Genomic DNA, 18,391 nt, shown 5'->3' with positions numbered 1-18,391 from the left:
AAACAGGATCAGAAGCTTATAGCTTGGGTTGTCTGGTAGCTCCTGAGTAGCTCCGAGAAGCCCTGCTGAAGCTGTGGCTGAAGCTGCTGGCTTCCAAACTGTCAAGGTCTCAGAAACCAGTGGAAGTAGTATTCGTGAGGTAGGAGCCAAGAGTGAACACATGAGGAGCCCTGAGGTTCTAAAGGTAAAGCCCAGGAGTCAACTGGTACCCATGGTGGGAACATTTAACCAAATGAGAAAGTGGAGTCTCATGGGACCCTAACTGGATGCAATGTTATCCACATAAATCATCATTCCAAAGGTTTGGGCAGTACTGTTTCTAGGACCCTCCACTACTCAAATCTGCAGATGTTCAAATCCCTTAAGGGCAAAGTATTTGCATAAAACCTATACATTTTCACCTGTGGCCACACCAACCCCAGCTTACTTAATGCCTAATATGAAGACTGTATAAGCAGTTGTTATGCTGTATTATTTAAGGAGTGTCAAGAAACATGTACAGTCCACTACAGGTCCAATTTTTTCAAGTATTTTTCCATCCATAATTGGAGAGCTAATTAGAAATATGTGATCTTTCAAAACTGTCTCCTTAAAAAGATAAAAAGATTGGGAACTTTGTATAGTTAACTCTGCTGGAATTCCCATGCTAGTTTTTGTCTTCAGAGCCTAATCGTCAACTACCATGCTCTCAAATAAACCTATTGGCACCACTTTCTCTCTTGCCCCGAGAGGGTTAAAGAAAAGGAGGACAACACTGTCCGATTACTTTATTGGGGAGGTGAGTCAGTACCCGGTGGATGGAGACTCAGGGCAGTAGCAGCTGAAACTGTCCTGCAGGCACAGCCCACGGCACTGAAGGCTTTTGTTCAACAAGTACTGAGAATCCACATTCTCATGTTCCTCCATAGTTCAGCTCTTCATGGGTCACTTTTCATTCAAAGGGCTGTAGAGACTAAAAACGAAGCGATTTTTCCAGCTACCAACTGTCTTCAGGTCTCCCAGTCAAGGCTGTAAACCTATCTTCCAGCTTCCTCTGGAAGATCAGAAAGCCTCTTTCGCATTGCAATACCATGCTCCCTGCTCCTGGTCCTCCTTTCTGTATACTGGAAGGAAAAGGGAGAGAAGTGGAAACAAGTTAAGCAAAATAATGAGTGTTTTTACTGACGAAACTCTGTCTTTCATTCATGGAACCTGCCACTAGAAGTAGTGATCCCTTGTTCAACACAGACTTGTCAACAGCAGCATGGATGGCCACTGCATCAAGTTCCTCCCAAAGTCAAGGGGCATTTTGGACAGATGTATTCGGCCCCTGCTGCCAGCAGCTCCTCTGTCTAATCACTGGGGTCACTACCTTGAGAGCAGCCTATTCAGCTGCTGTGTGGTAAACTCCCCTCCTACCTTCCATTACCCTTGCCTGCTTTAATCTTCAAGTAACTGATGGCCAACAGTGACCCTCTTTTCCTCTTTTCTAGGCCAAATATTTTCTCCAAGAGTTTACAGGAAGTGGCCTTTTTCTTCTGTTGCCTGAAAAATGGCTTATCCTACAGGGCACTTTAATAGTAACACTCTATTAAAAATTCAGATCTAGAATTGAACAAAATACTCAGTCAAGTTAGTGACTGGCAGACAGGTGAGGGAGCCTACTTCTGATATGTTTCTCTAAACATTATGAAAAGGAAACAGCTCTTGGTAGTCACAGTCTCCCACTGATATCCATGGTAATTTACAACAGGTGAACATTCCAGGATTTTTCCATCATTAACTGTCACCATACTTGATCCTCCACAAACCCTAAGCTTGTGCAAATGGCTTGCTCTCAATGCAGATTTCACCTTGGAAGTTTACAACTGCAGTACCTGTATGAACATATGGTCAGCAGCCATTATAGGTTACAGGTAATAGAGCATGCAGCCACTTTTATGGAAGAGCATTTTGATTTTCTCACATGCATATTAACCTACATTCAAAATGGAATGCTTTAATATACGTGTGTTTATATGCTACCTAGACAGACAGACAGATGACAGATAGAAAGATAGATAGATAGATAGATAGAGATGTATTTTTAAAAATAAGTTAATTATTCTCCCCTCCCCCCAGGAAAGGGAAAAGAGAGAAAATGAATTAAAACGTGAACATATATCAACAATGGAACATCTTTTAGGAGTCAGAGACGTGGAAAGGAAGGACACAAAAATAGATTTAGTAATATCTAAGCAAGGACTTGACTGAATTCCTACCCTATTCCCAAGAAGAAAAATATGAAGATTTTCAAATTTTGAACTCCTCTTGTCTGGGGAAGAAACCACAAACACAAAGAGCCAGGTCACATAACCATTAAGTTTCAATCAATACAATTTCAAACTAAAGATTTTGATTGAAAAACTATATAAATCCTTTTGAAGGGCAGCTTTTAAAAATTACATTTACTGCTAGACATAATGGCATACAGCTTTAATCCCAGCACTTAGGAGGCAGAAGTAGGTAGACCTCTGTGAATTTGAGGACAGCTTGGTCTACAAAATTAATTCCAAAACAGCCAGAGCTACATAGTGGGACCCTATCTCAAAAAACAAACAAAGAAATTACATTTATTTTCTCTTTGTTTATGTGTGTGAGTGCACATATGTCATCGCTCAAGTGAGGAGGCCAGAGGATAACTTTTAGGAGTTCATTCTCTCCTTCCAAACCATGCATATCCCAGTGATGGAATTTAGGTGATCTACTTGACCACAAGCACCCTCCCAATGAGCCATGTTCTCAGCCTTTGAACAACAGTTTTTCAAACTGTTTTCTTCACCAACAGGTTACTCCAGGCTAGGTATGACAGATCATACTTGTAATTCTGGCTGAGTCCAAAGAACTGTGAGTCTAGAAAACTGAGCTACACAGAAAAATCCTGCCCAAATAAATAAATAAATCGATCAATCAATCAATTAATCAATCAATACCAGGGAAGAGGTAAGGGAGAACCTTACCAGGGGCTCTTCAACCAAATTTGTAGGTGCAGGAGGCCAAGGCAGTATGGGTTCTATGAGATCCTGTCTCAAAAACAAAACAGAACAATAGGACTATTTGGGAGAAAACAGTACAAAACGCTATTCTAGAACACAGACAACATGTGCTCTAGGAAAAAAGATTTGACACTGGACTTTCTGCAGCAACCAAGAGAGAAGGGAGTCTACAGGTAAAAAGTGTTCAGAAGGTTACACGTGTAGCAAGTCATTAAGATTATAGAGCACACTGAAGTAAAGTCTATACTAATGTAGGAAGTCAAGATGGCCCTTGGACAAAAAGGGAGGAAGGGTGAATGTAAAGTCACTCCCAAGACAGAATAAGATGGTCGTTAACCAAACAATGAAGAACAGGAACAAAGGAGGTGCAAATGCAGTAACAGCAAATGCAGACAGCAGAGAGAGGGGGCCAGAAACAGGTAGACCCTTTCAAAGGGGCATGAAATACTTCAACACACTGGGGGTGAACATGGCTCACTGGTTTGGAGCCTAACTGTTGCAGAGGACCCAATCTCAGTTCCCAGCACTCATGTCAGGCAGCTCACAACCATCTCTAGCTTCTGAGCATGTGCACATACCCACACACATACACTTACTTTTTTTTTAAAAGGTCCAAACTTTTTGTTTTTGTTTTTTGAGATAAGCCCTGGCTGTCCTGGAACTTGCTTTGTAGACCAGGATGACCTCAAACTCAGAGATCCGCCTACCTCTGTGCTGGGATTAAGGGTGTTTGCCACCACCACTACCAAGTGGAGCCACACTTGAGAACACAGGAACTAAAGAAGAGCAGAGCAGACTCGGGAGTAGAGAAGAAAGACTGTTCAGGACAACATTCATAAGCTGCAGAATGAAACAACATTAAACACAGGGGGAGGCCGGGCGGTGGTGGCGCATGCCTTTAATCCCAGCACTCGGGAGGCAGAGGCAGGCGGATCTCTGTGAGTTCGAGGCCGGGCTGGACCGACAGCCTCCAAAACAATACAGAGAAACGCTGTCTCATAAAAACAAAAAACAAAAAAACAAAAAACACAGGGGAGTTGTACTACCTAGTTTTAAGTCAACTTGACACAAACTAGAGTCATCAGAGAGGAGAAAGCCTCCACTGAGAAAATGTCTCCAAAAGATGGGGCTGTAGGTAAACCAGTGTCAGGAGATAATCATATAAGAGCCCCGTGGCTTGCTCACAACACAAAGAATCCAAGATTCTCATTAAAGATGGAAAGAACCTACTTTTAGCCTCCTCACTTTACTAAAGGAAACTGAGACCCAAAGACTCTTGGTTACCTACAAACCAACTAATCACTGTCACCAAAGTATCTGCTTGATGCCAGGGGCTTGATTTCTTGAGGCTTGATTTCTTTCACCTTGAATTTTTCAATGAAAGCAAAGATGCCTTCTCCACTTGTGTGCATGGAAGGGGGTATGGTGGTTTGAAAGAAAATGCCCCCCAAAGAGAGTGGCACTAATGGCAGGTGTGCCCTTGTTGGAGTAGGTGTGATCTTGTTGGAGGAAGTGTGTTCCTAGAGGGGCCAGCTTCGAGGTCGCATATATGCTCAAGTCATGCCCAGTGTGTAAGACACTTCCTGATGCCTGTGAGTCAAAATGTAAGAACTCTCAGCTACCTCTCCAACACCAACCATATCTGCCTGCATGCCACCATACTCCCAGCCATGATGATAATGGACTAAGCCTCTGAAACTAAGCTGCCACCTCAATTAAATGTTTTCCTTATGAGTTGTTGTGGTCCAGCCTCCAAAACAATACGGAGAAACCCTGTCTCGAAAAACCAAAAAAATAAAAATAAAAAAAAGAGTTGCTGTGGTCATGGTGTTTCTTCATAGCAAAAGAAACCCTAAGTAAGATAGAGGACAATGTTCTAAAGTTGTTCCCAATGAAAGGTTCAGTCCTCTTGGTTTTAAAAAGAATTCCATTCATTTTCTTTTTCCCTTTTTTCAAGACACGATTTCTCTGTGACTTTGGAGGCTGTCCTGGAACTAGCTCTTGTAGATCAGGTTGATTTTCTGCTAGACTAAAATTATAGGAAATTTAATAATGACAACAACATAATATTCAAAAATGTTACAATTTACACGGTTCTTACCTCATTCTTCAAGCACTTTCTCATTTCCCGGTCAAGATCATTGCAATGACCAAAAAATTTCAGAATGTTGTGCTAAAGGGGAGAAAGGGGTAAAATATTTCATCTCTATGCTAACATCTCTGAAACACAGAACATAAACAGATGCTCTATGGATATGAGGTCTACGATGTGGCTCTGTCAGTAAACAATTAAGAGTTAAAATACTCAGGGAAGCTACCCATCCTCCCTCCATGGCAGGAATGACTGTTTGCAGGACAGAAATAACATCAAATGTGAATTATGAGGTGTCTTGGTGGGTGGAATGCTTGTAAGCACAAGGACGAGTTACACCTCCAGCACCCACATAAAATTTGGGCAGCCCAGGAAGGTGGGGACAGGAAGATCCTGGGGGGGGGCGGTCACTGGTCAGTCACCTAGCTGAATCCATGAGTTCCAGGTTAGTAAGAGACCTTGTCTCAAAAACAGGGTGAAGTGATAAAGACATCAGACATCGGCCTCCACACTTATGTGCACACACACACACACACACACACACACACACTTTTCTTAGTTTAAAAAAACAAAAAGGCCTCTTAATCTATTAAAATCTTACAAAAACATAGAAGAGTAGAGAAGTTTAATCACAGAGCAGGAGAGATAACTCAACAGTAAAGAGTACTTGCTACTCTTCCGGAACCCACGTTCAGTTCCTAACACCCACAAGGGGCAGCTCACAACCATCTGTAACTCTATCTCCAGAGGAATCCAATGCCTCTGGCCTCCAAAGGTAGCCACATGCATGTGCTCTTACTGAAAAACATATACACATAATTAAAGAATTAAGAAGTTTTTAATATGAACAAGGAATCAAGACCATGATGGGGAAACCCACAGAATCAGCGGACCATAGGTAGTAAGAGATCACTGACTCCATACTGTCAACTGGGGAACTGGCATAGGACTGAACTAGGACCCCTGAATACAGGTGACAATGGTATGGCTTGGGTAGTATATGAAGCCATTGGCAGTGGGACCAAGATCTAACTATAATGCACAAACTGTCTATCTCTATGGAGAGATACCTTGCCCAGCCTAGACATGGGGGAGAGGGGACCGCTTGGCCCTGCCTCAACAAGGTGATAGGACAGACTTAGTTGACATCATAGAGGAGGCTTTATTTTCTCTGAGGAGCAGATGGAAGGTGGGATTGGGGCGGCAGGGGAGAGGAGGAGGAGGAGAGGAGGGAGAACTGGGATTGGAATATGAAAAACAAATAAATTTATAAAAAAAAGTTTAATCACCTAAACCACTTCCTTAACTAGCATGCACCATCCCATCCCTATTAGAGGGATGTGGCTGCAACGCAGCCTCAGTGACATGAATACTGACTTCACACGCAAACATTGATCCATAAAAGTTATTTAAGGGGCTGAAGATATAAATCTGGTTAAGAGTACCTGCTACTCTTGTAGAAGGCTCAAATCCAATTCCCAGAACCAACAAATAGGTATAATTCCAGTTTCAGGGGACCGACCCCATGCTCTCTTCTGGCCTCTATGCACACAAGTACTCATGCATGCAGGCAGTGTGTGTGTGTGGTTAATTTTTTTTTTCAGTTATTTAATAGAGCCAGGCAGTGGTGGGCCCATGCCTTTAACAGCACTCGGGAGGCAGAGGCAGGTGGATCTCTGTGAGTTTAAGGCCAGCCTGGTGTACAAAACTACACAGAAAAGCCCTGTCTCGAAAAACCAAAACAATAAAAGACATTTAATAAAATGCTTACTACCAAAGCTACTTTCTCATGTGCCTCTATCCCAAATGTCATCAAAATATATCAGACATATACTGTATTATTAGATGCTGTATAGGCCAAATAAATAAGCCACTAGTTTATAAGAAAAACCTGTGTTGGGGCTGGATCAATGGCTCAGCCCCTGCCCTTACAGGAGACCCTGATCTATTCAAAGGCTAACAAGGGGTTGTAATTCCTGCTCCAATGAATAACGCCCTCTTCTGGCCTCCATGGGCCCTGCATGTATATGGTGCAACAAAGTCTGCTTTGTTGGAAGAGCAAAACTAAAAATCTAACGTAGGTTTCAAACCCTGTTGCCAAAACTACGAATGCTGCATGGCAGATGCTGAGCTGGCACCAAGGGCCCGGGCTTCAGTAAAATCAGGGTATTTGCACGTCACATTGTTTAAGGCGGGGCGGGCAGCACAGTGATCTGCAATAATGATCTGCTGTAAATGCTGAACTTGTGCCTGTAATAAACAGGGTTTCTCTCTTCCTAATTATGGCTTTCATGGGAACCAGACAACACATAATTAGTAAGCGACGCCTTGTGCTATTCCTCTTTCCTCCTCCACCACTACAGAAGCACTTCTCAGGTCGACACTGAATAAACGGTCACAGTTGTTCCAATAAACACTTAGAACAGTTCAGAATTTCCTCTCTGTTACCTAATAGCCTTTTCAGAACAAGCATATCCTGTGTTTTACCTAAATGACTTCTGTGACAACAAATAAACAGGGAAAATACGTTTTCACCATTTCCAATAAAAAATAAAACATGACACTTCATAGCATAGTGTTAGTGTCTACAGCACCCCATGTATGTGTGTGTGTATACACACACACACACACACACATCTCCCCACCTCAATGCATGTACATGTGTGACCATGATCCTGTATGTAAACGTGTGGAGGCCAGAGGTTGATGTTGGTGTTTTCTTCAATCTCTCTCCACCTTATTTTTTGAGTCAAGGTCTCTCCTGAGCCTGGAGTTTTCCAATTGGGCTACACTGGTTGGCTAGCAAGCCCCAGGGATCCTCTTGCCTGAACCTGCCCAGGCCAATCACAGGCCCACATTGCTGTGCCCAGCTTTTACACAGGTGCTTGCCTCAGAATTCAGCCTTCACACTTGAAGTTAGCATTTACCAACTGAGCATCGCTTCAACCACCCTGTATACACATATCTCATTCTTAAAATCTAAGATAAAAGCTAACTCTTGTCTTTTCACCTCTACATGAGCTAAGCCCAAATGAGAATTACACTTTGTTAAGTGGAAATGTCAAGCCCAAATACCCAAGGGGAACTGGTACAAAGTACCCATGGACTAAAGTTTCCTTGTACCTGCTAGTACTGGATGTGTATTCCAGAAACCAACCCAAAGGAGTAACTGAGCATCTTTTATATAGAGAAAAGTTACCAGGCACCAGGGTATTAGCAGTGAATGAGGTGAACCCTAACCCTTCTCTCATTGCAGAGTGAAGACAAAATGGAGCCACTTCTATACAACAGTGCTGTAGTTCAGGAACACCCTGGGGGTCCCAAGATTTGTCATCAGGAGATGCACATGGGTGGTCTTGGTTAAAATCAATGGTAATAAAACAAAACAAAACAAAGCATGAATGGGGGCAGAGACTGGTGAGAAGGGATGATAGAGGTATGGAGGAGAGGTACAGAGGATGAGGGGTGAGAATAAACAGAAAGAACTGTATACACATATGAAACTGTCAAAGAACTCAATAAAATAGACATAATATTTTGATATAAATTTAAATACTTGAAGCCAGGTAGTGGTAGCACATGCCCTTAACCCAGTGTTCAGGAGGCAAAGGCAGGCTGATCTCTGAGTTTGAGGCCAGCTTGGTCTACAAAGCAAGTTCCAGGACAGCCAGGGCTATTACACAGAGAAACCTTGTCTCGTAAAACAACAACAACAATACTGAATTTAAATACTTGAAAACTCCCCCAATCATCTAAGTACTTATCTGTTCTGCTCACTCTCACCCTTCCACAAGGGTGACAGCAGATGTCCCCAGAGGCTGGGGAGAAGCAGGGCAGACAGAATTAGAGACAACACCGGTTTCTGGCTTTGACAAGAAGATGTCACTAAGACAGAAAAGGGGGAACAGTTTAAAAAGAGCTGAGTCTGTCTGGATAAGTTGAATTTGTATGTGGAACAGTTAATCCATGGAGTTAATGTAGAGTAGAGGTAAACAGAATTCAGAAAAAAAAATGTTTGAGCTATAGATTTCAGTTGCCCAAATCACAGAAAAATTTCTCAGGAGGTATAGTTGAGAAACAGGCAAGACTACCAAGGAGACCAAGCATAGTCAAGACTAAGTAAAACCAGGGAAGAGACAAGGTTGCAAAAGGGATCAAATGCTGGCCTGGAGAGGCAAGGTGACTGAAGATGGCCACTGAGTTTAACCATGCACTCACCAGTGACCTCAGCTGGCTCAGCATCCTCCAGCAGAGCTGAAAATCAACTGAAAGAGAAAAAAGAAAACACACCTTCCAGTCAGCCCTGAAGCCTGGAAGGTTTATGTGTTTGTGTTCTCAGCAAGGGAAAGATGTGAGTCTTTTAAAATGTTAATAGGAAGACTCCCCACAAAAAGGGGGAAACACAGAGATAAGAAAAAAATGCCTGGTAAAACCTATCCTTAGTGACTTTATTTCTGGGTGGCAAAGGAATGGTAGCATCTGTTTCCTTGATGCTTTTTGGGGTTTTCAGACTGTCTACAAAGACATGTATTACTTAAATATTGCCTTTATAAATCTGAAAAAAACAACACTAAGGACTTCCAAGTGACTTTGAGGAAAGCAGCTGCTTTACATTCTGTACTTAGATGATTTGAGTCTTGCTGACAAATGTAGGCAAAACAGGCCAGTAGATCAGAGGCAGCCTGTAGATACTGACGGCCATGGAAATGACATGTGGCTGCAAAGACAACAGAAAAACCATAAAACACGGTGAAAATGATGAAAGCACAGCAAGGCAAGCTCTGCAGAGATGAAGGGGCCCTGTACTTCAAGAGAACCAGAGCACTGCAGAATCCCCGCATGGAAAGGAACATCCAGCTTGACAGCCTCATAACAGAGAAAGATTAAAACAGCTACGCATATTGGGGCCAGAAGCTAGACAACTTGGTCTACCATCCTATCAATTAAACTAGTGAGCATCCTCAGAGAGTGCAGGAAAAGGCAGAAGGTTGCAGCTTTAGCACAAATTCTATCAAAGTGCACATATGGCACACCCCGGTTACATCACATGCAAAGCCAGGGGCTTAGTTCTACTGTGAGCAGGAGGGGCTGTCAGGCTCCAATGATGCTGCTCCAGTGTGGTGCGATTCTGGGAGCAGTTTCTTACTGCTCAACTCTGGGGTATGCAGAACACTGGAAGGCACTTTTCGAATTGCTGGCCACTGCCAAAGTCATACTCTACCAACAGCACCTCCATCCTTGGCCTATGTTCAAACTATTTGACTTCAGTCATCCTTCCCTTTGGTCTGACTCATCTGGAATACAGTTATAATTATCTAGTTCTACTCGTGGCACATTTCTGAGTACAGCGATTAAAGGTATATGTCACCATGCCCAGCTAAAGGTGTAAGTGGGCTGCCCTTGAACTCCTGATCTTCCTGCCTCTGCCTCTTGAGTATATCATACCCTACCTGAGTAAGGGCCTGAGCTACCACTAGCTTCTCTTTATTTTAACCACTGTCCACAGCACACTGAAGGACACACCTAGTGCCCAAAGCTGAATCAGCCTGGCCAACAAAATTGTACTAGACTATAACCCTTTTGGCATGAGTCCACAGTGTTAACACTAAATAAGTAGGACAAATCTATAACACAGATTCAAAAACATACATAACTATATAGATACTGTACCATCAAGGGGGAAGAACTTAATTCACTAGGCTTTAAATGCACACAGTAACTTTCTTTCAAAGAACCATGGAAAGGAGAAAAGAACAACTTCATTTGTTTCTGGTTTGGGTTTTTTTCGAGACAGGATTTCTCGGTGTAATAGAGCCTTGGTTGTCCTTGAACTCACAGAGATGCGCCTGCCTCTGGCTCCTGAGTACAGGTGTTCGCCATCACACCTGACTAGAAACAACTTTATAAACAGACTCTAGACTAATGACCTGGCAACGCAGTCTTTCCTCACACTCAGGTTACATACTGGTGTTTTCTTAGAATTTTGTGATTTTATTTTTGACATTTAAACCCCTAACCCACTAGACTACATTCATAGGTCTGGTATAAAATAAAGATCTAATTTTAACTTTTCCCAATCGATTATGCAATTGCTCCGGTGTCATCTATTAAAAAATTCATTTGAACAGGTCGTGGTGTTGCACACCTTTAATCCCAGCACTCTGTGAGTTTGAGGCCAGACTGGTATACAGAGTGAGTTCCAAGACACCTGGGACTGTCACACAGAGAAACCCTGTCTCGAAACAGAAAAGAAAAGAAAAAAAAAGGTTCTACAACAGTCAAAACCAACTCTTTAAAAAGACATGATTGAGCTCCAGGCCAGACAGTGAGACCCTATCTCTAAAAAGAAAGGACACAACTGGAAAACGGGATGGAGACAACACAAGGCAAACGGCATTCAAGACTGTGATACTGGTACTAAAACCAGACATATATGGCCAAGGAGAGAGTTCAGCAGAAAAAAGTGCTTGCCTATAAACCTAACAACCTGAGGCTGGTGCCTCAAAACCATATAAAAAGCTGAGTCTATAATCCCAGTACTACGAGGGCAATGTGGGAAGCAGAGACACAATGAGGTAGAAGCTCACTCACCCAGCACAACAGCAGAAATGAGAGAGATCCTGTCTCAAAACTAGGTGAAAGGAGAGAAGCAACTCCTTAAAGTTTCATCTGCCTCTACACACACACACACACACACACACACACACACACACACACACACACACACACAGAGACACACGCACACACGTGCACGCACACAATATTTTTTTAAAGGTGAGGAGGTTTTTGCAGTGGTTTGAAAGAAAATGGCCCCCCAATCGAAGTGAGAGAGGAGCGATAATATGAACAAAGGAGTCAAGACCATGATGGGGAAACAGAATCAGCTGACCAGAGCTAGTGAGAGATCACTGACTCAGGTCTGACAAATGGGGACCCTGCATAATATAGATGACAATGGTGCAGCTGGGATAATATATGAGGTCACTGGTAGTGAGTCTAAGATCTAACTCTAATGTACAAACTGACTTAGTGGAACCTATTCGATATGGAGAGATACCTTGCCCAACCTAGACAAAGGGGTGCGGGGGGGTGGAGAGGTGCCTTTGTCCTGCCTCAACTAGATGATAGGACAGACTTAGTAGACTTTTTAGGGGAGGCCTTACCCTCTCCATGAAGCAGATGGGAGGAGGGGGGAGAGTGGAATAGTGGGAGGAGAAGAAGGAGGGAAGGGGAACTGGGATTGGAATATAAAAATTAATAAAAAAAAAGGAAATGGCTCCCAAAGGGAGTGGCACTATTAGGAGGTGTGGCCCTGTTGGAGGAAGCATGTCACTGTGGGTGAGGGCTTTGAGGTCTCTTTTCCTCAAGCTTCTCTCATATGAGTCAGTTGACTTCCTGTTGCCTAACATGTAGGACTCTCCGCTGCAGCACCACATCTGCTTGCATGCTTCCCACCATGACGGTAATGGACTGAACCTCTCAAACTGTAAGCTGCCCCCTCAATTGACTGTTTGCCTTATAGGAGTTGCCATGCTCATGCTGTCTCTTCACAGCAATAAAAACCTTAACTAAGACAGTTATTTTGTTTATGTATTGGGATAAAAATCTTGTATAGCTCACGCTGGTCTTAAACTTATGTTGTAAGGGTAATCAAACTGACCCTCCTGCTTCAAATCTTCTAAACCAATGGTTGCCAACCTGTGGGTCATGACCAGACAAGGGTCGAATATCAGATACTTAGATTAACAATTCATAACAGCAGGAAAAGTACAGTTATGAAGTAGCAATGAAATAATTTTAATATTGGGGGTCATCACAACATGAGGATCTGTATTAAAGAGGTGCAGCACTAGGAAGGTTGAGACCACTGTTGTAAATACTGTGATTATAGACATGAGCCAGTTTACGCAGTACTGAGTACTAAACAGGAGCACTCGGGCAACACTCAGTCCTTTAAAAAAGCTGAAAAAGAAAAATAATTTTATTTATTTATTTTGTTTTGTTTTAGTCTTTCAAGACAGATTTTCTCTGTGTAGTTTTAGAATCATCCTAGAACTCACTCTATAGTGCAGGCTGGCCTCAAACTCGCTGAGATCCACCTGCCTCTACCCCCATCCCCCCACCCCATGCTAGATTAAAGGTGTGAGTCACCACCACCTGGCTGAGAAACAATTTTTAAAAAAGAGAGAGACCAGACATAAGAATGACTTGGCAGACTGCAAAGCCAGAAACACACTTATTCAAGTACAGTGAGGTGATTTTTGAAGATAAATTGAGGGTAAGAGAGTGGGGCATGACAGTCTCTCCAATGGTGTTAAGATAACTAGGTATCAGGAAAACAATGAACCTCAAAAATCACACCTCACACCAACCATGAAACTGAACTTCATCCACCAGAGATCTACATAAAAAAGCAGAACTACAAGAATCTATTTAAAAAAACCGAAAAATTTTTGTGACCACAAGAAACGCAAAAAGATTGTTAAGAAAGCTTGAAAACACACACACACACACACAAAACACAGACAAACCATAAAAAAGTAAATATGACCTTACCAAATCTATAAGTTTCTCTTTGAAATACATCTTTAAGAAAATGAAAAGTCAAGTATGGTGATACACGCTTTTAACCCCAGCACTAGGGAGGCAGAGGCAGATGAATCCCTGTGAATCCAAGGACAGCCTATACTTTAAAAAAAAAATTCGCCGGGCGGTGGTGGCGCACGCCTTTAATCCCAGCACTCGGGAGGCAGAGGCAGGCGGATCTCTGTGAGTTCGAGGCCAGGCTAGACCGACAGCCTCCAAAACAATACAGAGAAACCCTGTCTCGTAAAACCAAAAAAAAAAAAAAAAATTAACAATACCACAGAATGGACAAAAATAACATTTATCAGATTTATTCGCCAAATTATTAAAAAAATTTAGATAACTCAAATGTTTAAATATGAGGGAAAGATTGTATAAGTGGCCAAATGAACATGAAAAAAATCTTAAAATCATTAGCCCTCAGAGAAATACACTCTTAAAACCAAAAGGAGACATTACTACATCCTCACGAACAGGCAAGTGCTGATGAGAACATTAAATAGTATACAACGGAAGAGTATGGCAGTTTCTTATAGATACCACACAATCTGGTCATTCCATCTCTATACATTCATCCAAGATAAATTAAAAGATGTCCATACAATTGCTTGTAAACAAATGTTTATAGCAGTTTTATTTAAAACAGCACAACTCCAAACAAGCCAGTATGGAGAAAAGCTGTAGACAGTGGTGCTCGGGCAATGCACCATCCCCAGAAATAAGAGCCTTGAGTTAATGGCACAACAAACAGCAGATACCAGCCTATACCAGCCTTACAACAGATGCACAATGGACAAGAAGATATACAGGGTACATTTACAACAAATGCCACAGTAGCAAAGCCCATCTACTCAGACAAAAAGGTAGTGTTGAGTTCCCAGGGCCCATGTGAAGAACACTGCAAACCCTGTGGGGACACTGATGTGAGGGGACATTTTGTATTGACTGTAACATGGTGGCAAGGGTGTTGGTCAAACTCATTAAACTGTACACTTAAAATTATAAATTTTAGCCAGGTGGTGGTAGTGCACGCCTTTAATCCCAGCACTTATAGGTGGAGGCAGAAGCAGGCAGATCTCTGTGAGTTCAAGGCCAGCCTGGTTTATAGAGTGAGTTCCAGGGTTACACACAAAAACCCTGTCTTGAAAAAATCAAAAAACTATACAGTTTATTATTTATATGTATATTGATGATGTTAACTTTTATATCTTTCATTCCAGAATTTTATGTTACCTTTACTGTATAGAATGTTTTAGAAAGAAAAAATAAGAACCAAATTCTTGAAATTATTCAAATTTATAACAGTCTGGGACCAAATGTTAATATACAAGTAATATGTAACACCGAATAACTTTTAAAAACGACATTTGTGTGTATCATGTGCACACTCATGCATGGATGTCAGCACAGCTGTTGGGAGTTGGTTCTCCCCTTCTACCATGTGGGTTCTGGGGTCAAATACAGGTCTTCAGGCTTGGCAGCAAGCACTGTTACCGAGCCAGCCCAACAAAGAATATTTAAAAGCAAGGACTGGAACCCCTGACCTGTAACTCATTAAGGCAGACAGCACATATGAAAAGATGGCATCCATGTCTAGCATTTCAGCTAAGGACCTCAATGACAAGACAGAACTGTCACTCTATGAAGTCTCATGGGTTCCCTGTCAGTCCCATTCCTTTTCTGTCCTTGCCCACAGCTACTATATTCAGTACTGAAATGTCCTGTACTAAATCAACACAATCAGCTCCTTTTTAAAACAACATTTTATGGTTTTACTCTAAAATCCCTTAAGTTGTATTTCACTTATATCACCTGGCTCATTTGCCAGTTAGGTAGGGTGTGTACAAGAGAGTGCCTAATTCTTTTTCTGTTGTTTCTTTTTGTTTATTTTCAGACAGGGTTTCTCTGTGTAGACCTAGCTGTCCTAGAACTCACTCTGTAGAACAGGCTGGCTTCTAACTCAGAGATCCACCTGCCTCTGCCGCCCAAGTGCTGGGATTAAAAGTGTGAGCCCCCATCTCCCAGCATAAGAGCGCCTAATTCTTGACCCACATATATATTATGTGAACTGTCTGCCCAAAGTTTGTCATCATCAACAGCATTCTTTGACCCAATAAAACATCTGCGGCAAAGACTGTAGGCATATTCCCATTCTTTGGGTCTTAATCTTATTCATCTGAGTGGCAGTCACCATTACTAAATGTGATACATCTAGTATCATGAGATAAGTAAAAGCACAAGGTTAAAGGAAAACACTAATGCTTGGTAAAACTGTAAAAATGAACCAAATATTCAACATCTACAAAAAAAGTGTCCACTTGATGTAGTCCCCATAAGGACTCATTTTCTTCTTTCCAATTTTCCAAGATTTAAGTAAACCCATCAAATCTGGCCAGTCAAAAACTGGAGCTAGTTAACACATACTTACATAAAGGTGACTGTCAAGGAGCAGACAACCTTAGAATGATGGCACGTGATAAGGAACTGGAGGTGCACTATCTGTCCCAGCATCCTTCACGAGGGAAGTAACACACCTCACTATAAGGACATGCATTCCAACTACTGCACAGGACTGAGCAGGCACTCTGCCTTGCCAGTCATAAATAGCATGGAATCACACACAAAAAGTTTCAAGTAGCTTACACCAGTTACTAATGCACTGCCATTGTCCCTTTGTGTTAACGGAGAACTCATTAGTGCTGTACCTAAGTTTCACTTGTGCTTTACGGTCACTCTTCTGAATTCTTACATTTTTGTGACATTCCTTAAGCAAGTTAATCAAGACGTTGCATTCCTCAGTGTGCAAGTGTGGAGACAAGTCAGGATGCATCTTTAGGAGGATGAATAAACGCAGGGCGACCTGTAAACACAAGAATGCTTGAGTATGCATGAATACATTTGTATTTTCAATGACAGCCTGCAATGACCTTTATCAGAATAAAGTCAACCATGAACCAACTGTGTAGCCTGAGTCAAGCAATCAAAGCTAGCCTTAGCTCCTTTACAGTGATGGAAACAGCCAGCACATTTCTGGGCTTTCGAGAGCCTGCAGGTCCTGAAGAGGAAAAGCAGCCCTCATGCAGGAACACTTGCCTACACCAATGCTGGACTCTAAAAACTTTGCTCTCCCTCCTGGAATTGACTACTATTCACCTTATTGAGGTGAAAGTTTACCAACTATAAGAATTTGCTTATTCTTTTAACTTATTTGTTCCTCGAGCAGAGTTATAAAGGGCCATAAGTCTATCTCACATTAGTGTGAATTAATGCAGACTGCTTTTTAAACAGTCTGGGTTTAACTGGTTGGGAAAACTTAGCTAAATGATGAAGAGAAACAATAAGCAGTTTTCAAATTTAACAGGTCTGTGCACAAAAGTAATTATTGCACCAAAAACAGACATCCAAGAGTCCAGAAATTAGTTTATTTGGTCAACTACAAAAGAGATAATTAGCAACCAAGATTAAGGAAATGCATTATTTTAAAGTGTCTGCTATAGTTATATAGTATTTACTCTATTTTTAACTACACTTTCTAAGTCAAAAACATGACCACAAGAACCACTTAATTGTTTTAATCTTAAAATCTCCCAAAAAAGAAAACAGAAGAACTACCCCAAATCTATTAAGAAAGCCACTGTTAGCCAGCTGTGGTGGCCCATGCCTTTAATCCCAGCACGCAGGAGGCGGTAGGAAGCGAATCTCCATGAGTCTGTAGCCAGCCTGGTCCACAGAGTGAGTTCTAGGACAGCCAGAGCTTTACACAGAGAAACAAAAGAAAAAGAGAAAAGATAGGAAAGGAAAGGAAGAGAAAAGGAAAAGGAGAGAGAAAGGAAGCCAGCTATTGTCACCAAGCATAGTGGTGCATTTCTTTAATCCCAGCACTTGGGAAGCAGAGGCAGTTTCCTAGCCAGCCTGGTCTACCAAGAGAATTCTAGGACAGCCAGGGCTACACAAGAGAAACTGTCTCTCTTAAACCAACCAACCAACCAAACACACAAAAAGAAATTTGAGGGGAAAGGGGGATGGGTGCTGAGAAATGGCTCAGTAGGTAGGAGGTATGAGCTTGCTGTCCTTACAGAACTGGGTTCCATTCCCAGCACCCACATCAGGCAGCTCACAACCCCTCTAACTACAGCTCCTGGGAATCCCATACCTTCTTCTGTCCTCCAAGGGCACATGCATGCACGCGGGCGGGCACACACACACACACACACACACACACACACACACACACACACACATGTTTTTTTAAGTAAAGGAAAGTAAGTGCTGGAGAGGCTGCAAAGAAACTGGGGAGACTGTAACCCTTGTACACTGCTGTTGTGACATAAAATGGTATGGCTACTCTGAGAGTCATCTAAACATTCTAAATATTTTACAGGGGGCCCACACCTACAATCCTAACACTCAGGAGGCAGATGCTGAACAAGTTTAAGGTCAATCTGATACAGTTGCATAGCACATCTCGGGACAGCCTAGGCTACATAGCAAGACTGTCTCAAAAAGGGAAAGAAAAGAACCAGAGTTTCATCAGTGAAGGGTGCTTCCTGCTCTTGCAGAGGACCCAGGTTCGGTTCCCAGAGCCCACAAGGCAGCTCACCGGTGTCTAACTCTACTTCTGGGGTGCCAATGCCCTTTTCTGGTCCCTGCCAGCACTGCACATACATTATGCAGAGAACTCCATCACACATAGGAAGTA

The 18,391-nt window shown here is 42.3% G+C and overlaps 1 protein-coding gene across 9 annotated transcripts in view; it reads right to left on the bottom strand.

Moving 5' to 3' along the window:
* Window positions 1–752: 752 nt before the first annotated feature.
* Cmc2 (C-X9-C motif containing 2) overlaps window positions 753–18,391 on the bottom strand; it is a 27,035-nt gene continuing 9,396 nt past the window's right edge. For 4 of the 9 annotated variants that reach the window (XM_040736388.1, XM_040736399.1, XM_040736368.1 and 1 more), the window contains exons 2-6: window positions 16,442–16,552; window positions 5,116–5,187; window positions 2,979–3,041; window positions 2,241–2,293; window positions 753–1,103 (exon numbers count right to left, since the gene is read on the bottom strand). In XM_040736388.1, coding sequence (XP_040592322.1) covers window positions 977–1,103; window positions 2,241–2,293; window positions 2,979–3,041; window positions 5,116–5,187; window positions 16,442–16,522 — 396 coding nt within the window. In that variant the 5' untranslated portion in view covers window positions 16,523–16,552 and the 3' untranslated portion in view covers window positions 753–976. Of the gene's footprint in view, window positions 1,104–2,240; window positions 2,294–2,978; window positions 3,046–5,115; window positions 5,188–16,441; window positions 16,553–18,391 lie in introns of all 9 variants that reach the window. The other 5 variants (XM_040736420.1, XM_005073066.4, XM_013115581.3 and 2 more) reach the window with 4 other exon arrangements.

The sequence above is a fragment of the Mesocricetus auratus genome, unplaced genomic scaffold (genome assembly GCF_017639785.1).
Source record: "Mesocricetus auratus isolate SY011 unplaced genomic scaffold, BCM_Maur_2.0 Super-Scaffold_6723, whole genome shotgun sequence".
In the NCBI taxonomy this organism is placed as follows: domain Eukaryota; kingdom Metazoa; phylum Chordata; class Mammalia; order Rodentia; family Cricetidae; genus Mesocricetus; species Mesocricetus auratus.
Note: the sequence above shows the minus strand (reverse complement) of the source record. Positions and strands in the feature narration are given on the sequence as shown.